Here is a 7,653-nt window from a genome sequence, read left to right on the forward strand (position 1 = left end):
CTGGCTGCAGAGCTCCACAGGCCAAAGTTTTCCTTTTTTTCTTTTGCCGAGTAGACTTTAACGGTGGGGTCTCTTCTTTTGTAGAACTTGGTCTGAACGTAGTATTTCCAACTCCTTTTCTAATCATTTCACCGCTCGTCACTCCCCTCGGTGCAAATTAATTCCTCGCTATATCGCTTTGTGAATGTTTAATTAACAATGATGTGTTGCTGTTAGCCCATAGATGCAGGGATGATTTTTTTTGTTTATTATTTCATCTTACCCGTGTCATACACATAATGTATTTTTTTTTTTCCAAATGAGGTATAGTGTATATGCCCAGGGCACCTGGGGTTTATATCACCAGGCTTTTATCTTGGATTTTGGTCTTTCCCCACCTAAAAATACTTTTGTGATGTAATTTGATGTTTCTAAATACACAAACAGAATAAGGGCCAATCACATGGGATGGTGTTTGCATTTGCTTTATTAAATTAAATGTCGAACTGATAAATATTTGAGAGTACAATGAAGAAGGGCTTTTCTGCTTGATAAGTGATTGGAGCGCAATAAGCCCTCTTTGCTTCCCTTTCACTTGGGATCATAGTAACATTGGACCATAAACTGTAACCAGCGCATGGTTAAATAAATAAGTCATCCAGGGATCTGAGATGTGAAAATAGATTGTGTGTGGACATTTCATGTAGAGTGCATTTGAAAATTTACGGTGTGCTATTTTGTTGCTAGTTAAGTTTTTGGGATACAGAAACATAAGGCAGATACATTTATATATTCCAAAATGCTGTTTGGTGTGCTCTGTGGATGTCAATATATCAGTGTGTTGGCCAAAGTTTGTCGGGTGGATGTCTAGTACCTGCATATTAATGGTTGAATGAATGCCCAGTCCATGTCCACATTTGTATGCGCATTTTAATGTTTTTTTTTTCCTTTTTTATGTGTTCTGCTGGTAGGTGCCCGTTCTGCATTTACTCCACAAACCGTCCTGCAGCCATGGAGTGTCACTTGAAGACGCACTACAAGATGGAGTACAAGTGTCGAATCTGCAAGGTGGTAAAGGCGAACCAGCTGGAGCTGGAAGTACACATCCGCGAGCATCGGCTCGGGAACCATTACAAATGCGACCAGTGCGGCTACCTCTCAAAGACGGCTAACAAGCTGATTGAGCATGTGCGTGTCCACACAGGAGAGCGCCCTTTTCACTGTGACCAGTGCAGCTATAGCTGCAAGCGCAAAGACAATCTGAATTTGCACAAGAAACTCAAGCACTCGCCACGCCAGACCTTCAGCTGCGAAGAGTGTCTGTTTAAGACCACACACCCCTTTGTGTTCAGCCGTCATGTCAAGAAGCACCAAAATGGTGAATTCTTGGAAGAGGAGAAGAAAGCCCAGGCTTCAAACCTGAAGGAGATTACCCCATTACTCACCGTTAATGACTCTAGGAGCCTGTTGTCCCCACTCTCGGTCATGTCTGCCTCGCAGGCTCTACAAACGGTGGCCATGTCTGCTGCTCAAAGCAGTGGAGTGGAGACACATTTAGCACTTAAAGCCTTTACAGTAAACGGTATCTCACCATGCTTTGATAGATACCAGAACTCCGAGTTTGCTCATCTCATTCCCTTAACAATGCTTTTCCCTCAGAATCATTGTGACGTCACATTCCATCCACCCAGACCTCAGACGGCACCCCCCGGTGTCAGTACACCGAAGCACTCCTTCCTTGCTTACCTTGGACTAATAGAAAGGGCAGAGACTGTTTGAGGACACCCTTTACCTTATCCCAGAAACCCAGCAGGTATACGTTGCTGCAAAATATAGGTTTGAAAGGTATGAAATGTGTACTGTATATCATTAGCAAGATTAGTTAATGGGCTGTGTGTGTATACCTAAAACATTTACATAAAAAGCTGCTTAATTAAGTCTTGAGAGAGAGGTAACCTACTGCATACTTCTACATATCGCGAGCCTGTTCCCTATGCCTCAACCTAAATCCAATGCTTCTGATGGAAGTCCACCACTGTCTGCACCTATAAAATTGAATGTTCTCTTCCCCGTATGTATATGTGTGTGTGTGTGTGTATATATAATATATATATATATATATATATGTATATATAAATATACACCTAATGGAGAGCAAAGTTCTATCTAAATGGATGGAAACTAGGTATTGTATCTTTTTGTTGATTTCACAAGAACAGGATACTGAACTATTTACATCAGTTGTGGAAATGACCAATCTGATTTCCCATGGAAATATATCAATGGTTGTGCCATGCTTACTAGCATATACAATATATTTTCACGCTCTTCTTAATAAGCGCTCCAACTTGGGAAACAAATATTTATATATCAAAGTAGCTCCCTACTTTGTACCAGCTTTCCTTCTTTTCGGGAACTTACACCTTTTTTTTATATTTTCCCAATAATGTATTTAAAAAAACACAGAACCAAGCCATAGGGGTCATGTGTAAGTGTGTCTGTCTTAGGTACTGTTAGTATATATATATATATATATATATATATATATATAAAAATCTGAAAAAGCATTACACCTATTGCTCCAGAATGGAAGTGGTGAAATTTCTACCACCGGCAAATTTGCCACAGCTAAATATCAGAATTAGGATTTTAGCTTCACGCTGCCTGGTCAGACAATACATACATGTATGTATAATTACCTGTGGTTTTGTTTTCTTATTTTTATTAACTCGTGATCACTCCGTCTGAGAGACTCTAACCCCTGGAGTGTCTGTTCTCTCAGGAAAACTCAATGTTCACATTCTTAACTCAATATTGTTATGTATTTTTATGACGTTGGAGCATGTGATGCTTTCTGTCAACAGGGAGAAATGCAGCTTATTTTACTTGGTTAGTCTAACTCCCTCGCTATTAAACATCATCGTTAGTGGGATATAACGTTATTTAACCCTTCTGCTACCTTGTCAAATAAGGGTTTGTTTCTGTTCTAGAATAATGCACCATCGGTGATTTGGCTTCCAGCAGCACAAAGCTGCTTTGTCATACAACTTTTTTTCCCCCAGACTGGTTCTGGAGTGAAAATTTCCAGTTAGTGACTTTTATTTGGAGATCTTGCCACTGAAACATAGGCTAAAGCTATGGTTACTTTGGCAACCAAAATGTCAACCACTGGGGACCATAAACTCTCCATAAAACTGCTGGAAGTTAATCAATTTCAGCCGTTTTACGTGACACGCCTATCCAAGTCTGTCTGTGGCTCACGAGGCTTGTAGTTTGACACCCGTGACCTAAAATCTGACTAATGGTATCTACGCAAATGGTTAGCGCCTGTTGACATTATTTTCTCATGTTTGACAGGTTCGACGGTGCCCCTTTGAGTGCTTAGACTAGCATTATGTGTTAAATGTAGTAAATATGCAGTGGGTACCTTTCTTTATTAAAACCAATTGAAACATATATATATTGGAAAATTCACTAATGGGTATTAAAAGTGTTCTAAAGAAACTCTGGGTTGAAGTCCCCAGACTAAAAAGCCGCTTTGCACAGTGCTGTTTGTTGCACTATTATCTGTTACTCATCTACATGAAAAGTACTATAACTCTGAGATTATATCGTTTCCTTCTATAAGACTGTCAGCTTGGGCACTCTTTAAAATGGATGGATGACGTGTGAATATGTATGTATGTATGTGTGTGTATGTATTATATATATTATATATGTATAATATATATATATATAGTGCAGATTGTGATAATTTTTGTTACTTTAAATGCCATGGTGAATAAATGTATCGTATTATAGGATTTTCACTCATATATATTACGCTAGCCAATTGGCTAGGATATGTGTAGGTGAAAATGTAGTTGAATGTTTTCAGGTCTTTATGCTGTCGGGTAGCAACTGCATAGGTGGACAACATACAAGGATGGACACCAACTGGGCTGATCTTGCTGTCATCAAATGCTATGCACGGATCCTGTCCTACGGCACGACAAAGAGTACTGGGGACCTGCGCAGCCCACTCTGCACCCATTGCAGCTCACTGTAGGTAAGTATACGTTTTTATATGAGCAGTTGCTAGCGGTTTCACTAGCACAGTGTTTATATAAAATGTCGCAGATCCCTGAAGTAGACTGTGTCATCCACATGTTATCGGATTGTAGGTCCACTTTAAAGATACATATTTCAATCCAAAAGAATGCGAATGAACAGGTGAATAACACTTTGTGTCTTACTATCCTGTATTCTGGTAGGGGAAAGGTAAAAAGATGTGCATGTACTAACAACAAAGGTAATACAAAGCAGTCTGAGAAGTCTAAAAATATTATTTAAAGTGTATTTTATAACCAGAAACGGTTTATACCCCGTTAATGCCATTTAGTTTTTTTTTACATTGCTTGCTGACTTGCTCAGTGAAAGAAGTTTGGAAACAGTTCAATGTAACAGATTAAATTAAAGAAAAATAAGCGTTTGAAAACTAACTTGTGGTCTTTTTGTTACTAAGAATGCCTGTTTTCCTTTATAGGAAGACACAGCTGTATTTTTATTTATTTTTTATTTATTTTTTTGGACCATTGACCTGAGTGCTCCTTTTGGCTTTGAGTCGCCAAGGCGTTAGGGAAAGCAGCAGAAAACTAGGCCAGCTAAGAGGTGTCTGGGGGAAGAGATAAAATGTATAATTATTATTTAAAAATGGATTTATTTTTCATATTAATAATATACCTTTGAGAATATATTTGCTATTTAAAAATATTTATTTGTTAGAACTCCCAAATAATTAATATATCACGCTGCTAACACTTTGAATTAATGAGACAAGGAAAAATCTACAGCAAAAGAAAAAAAATAATGGAGCCACTGCCTTTAACGTTACCATGCAGCACCTTATGCATACAAAATGTTCTCCATTGTGGTGGTTAACTTCTGTATAGTACGCTTCCTAGTCCTATGGTGGGGTTTTTGATGCCAGAACAGGATTTTTAAGGCTTTAATTGTAACAGACTAGTCCTTTGTACTGTTCAGTATCTCACCACGCTTCAAGCCTCAGTTGGCTGCTGGCGTTGCTTCCTAAAGGAAACACAATTTAAACAATACGGAATATTACGATATGCTGTTACAAGTAATAACCAGCAAACAAGCCCCTTCACCCTTTGGTAATATGCTTGAGCTTAAGTTAGTGGCAAAAGTCTATTGAGTATACGCTGTTCTTCATGTGAAGAAAGGAAAAAAAAACATTAACTTGAAATTGAGCTGAAATAAAATATTCATTTGCGGGCAGCTATCATTGAAATGACACAAACTCCAACCGTCAGTGATTTGTAAACAACATGGCTTTAAAGCGCACAACGGTTAGTTGTCTTCACTGAATGCTCGGCTGATTGCAGGATTTCATCAAAGGCTACTACATGAAAACAACCTCGGTGTCCTAACTAATGTCTCTTGGCCTACCTACAAATTCACCATCTCTTCATAAATTGCCCTTACAGGGACAGTTTAATGTTGCACGCAGCCTCACCTACTAAGAATGTGTATTAAACTTTTTTGTTCTTTCAAAACATAAGTCAGGCGATTTCCATTGAAATGAGCAGCAGATACAAGGAAAATATACGTAGATATTTGCAGCTTGTGTAGAAAGAGCTACATCCCTGTTGGAAACGGGTGTTAAGATAAAAATTGTTCTTCACATACAGGTGCCCCTTCATTAAACCCGGAGTTTATCTCATGCAGAGGTAGATTAGGGAAAAACTCTCCAGTGCTTGTCAAATTCAACTATGGCTTCCTTAAGTTTTTTGCAAATCGAGGTCACCCTGAAACATTCAGCAACTCCTTGAGAAAGCGATCTTATCCCATATTATATAGAATTTAGGATATATCTGTCCAGGATATGGGCTCATCATATTTGTCCTTTTTTTGCAGATATTTAAATGTTCATAGTCTCTATTGCTTCTATGAAAAAATAGCCGGATAATTTTCTGGTATTTTATTTTTTAATTTCGCCTGTCATATCCCATTCTTTTGGTTATTGAAGGTATCTTTTGGCTGCAGTAAATAGACACACCGACTGCTACAAAACCTGCCAATGTTTTATCTTGCGTGAGCTTCCCGTGATAGACCTCTGGCTGGTGGTGGAATTGGTTGCTTTACCTAATCTTACCTGACCATGTTTTAGAAATAAACATGTGGAATCTTCTGGAAAATGCAGCTATCGAAACCAGTGGTTCTCAAACTTTTTGCGTTCTGCAATCACTTTAAAAAGGTAATGGTCTACAAAGACCTCTCCTGTTATTTGTTCCACTTGCAACCTACATACCTACATAAAATGGATACGTGACATTGTTGTATCCTAATTTAACACAAAGGCTAACGTTCTAGCGGCTAGCCAATATATTATTATTTTTGCTCATGGTTGTGACCAACATTTTCTAAAGACACATACCCTCTCAATGTTATTTTTGTATCGCTCTGGGACCACTGGTGTTTTGCAGACCAGAGAGTTGAGAGACGCTGGTAGAGATCACTGTTTTTCTTAGTGACCTGATGGTAAAGCTAACTGCTCGGTCTGTGCCCCATCACATCTGTGCCAGGCTCAGTCTGCCTTTAATATTGTTCATTTTATGTTAACCTTTAAGGGAGGGCATAGCGTGTGTGTGTGTGTGTGTGTGTGTGTGTGTGTAATTTCTGTTTCTAGGTGTACTTTGGATATATTTCCAGCCCAGACAACCCGATGAGGTCCTTGCATTTGACCTCCGCATGGCATACTATATGTCCCATATGTGACAGGTCCCAGGAAACTGTTGCATAAAAACAAAGCTCTTATCCCACAGTAAGCGTTACTGATATGCTCATTGATACAGTTGTATCACAAAAGCACCTTGATACATTACTAAAAGGGAGGCAATTGATATTACCTTTGTAACAGAGAATATTCTGCTTATTGTTCAACATTTCTCAATCCTTTGCATTTTCACCAAGCTACTCAACCTACCTTCAATCCATGACGAACGCATGGTTAGAAACTTAAATATGGCAACTTACCTTGCACTTTATCGCTATACTGAGCAGAAACGGTTGCATAATGTTTGTTAATATGGAAAAGTAACCTTAAAAATTTGTTAAATAAAAATTGGTAATGTGGGGTTTTTGTTTTTTAACAGAACATGAGAACGTGTTTTCTGTATAACCAGAAAGACTAAAAATACCTTGATATTATGTATGTTGATCAAAAGTGCATTGTAATGTAAAATGATCTTCAACTTTTCTCTCTTCTGATAGCATTAACTCTTTGGTGTACATGAATGCTTTCCTATATGATATTATTGATATTCAATCACTGTGTCCTCATTTCTTTTTTTTCTTTCTACATTGGGTTGGCATATGACAAACTGTCCCCCCTCGGCATGGTTGTGTTCCCTGTGACCCTCATTGATCAGGTATTGATTAGCTAAAATTGATTAAAACTGTAATTCAATGTTACCTGGAGGGTCGGTCGTTGCAGCTCGTTGCTCAGACTATAGGTATATATGGGGGGGGGGTGTTATTTATTCAGGGGACTGGCAAACCCACCTGAGTGTAAGAAGCAGCCAAGATGTTTACAATTAAAGCTTTCAGTTTTCTGTACACAATCTCTGAAACAAATCTGCTTATTTCACTAGTATCCACTATCACCTCTAATAA

General features: G+C 38.5%; 1 protein-coding gene across 1 annotated transcript in view; it reads left to right on the forward strand.

The window, feature by feature from the left end:
* Positions 1–1,758, forward strand: part of LOC149287409 (zinc finger protein 827-like) — a 61,797-nt gene extending 60,039 nt beyond the window's left edge. The window contains exon 15 of the mRNA XM_089492907.1: positions 951–1,758. Within this exon, the coding sequence (XP_089349033.1) occupies positions 951–1,758 (808 nt within the window). The remainder of the gene's footprint in view (positions 1–950) is intronic.
* Positions 1,759–7,653: the final 5,895 nt, after the last annotated feature.

The sequence above is a fragment of the Sceloporus occidentalis genome, unplaced genomic scaffold (genome assembly GCF_023333645.1).
Source record: "Sceloporus occidentalis isolate IW3139 unplaced genomic scaffold, rSceOcc1.0.p SCAF_61, whole genome shotgun sequence".
In the NCBI taxonomy this organism is placed as follows: Eukaryota; Metazoa; Chordata; class Lepidosauria; order Squamata; family Phrynosomatidae; genus Sceloporus; species Sceloporus occidentalis.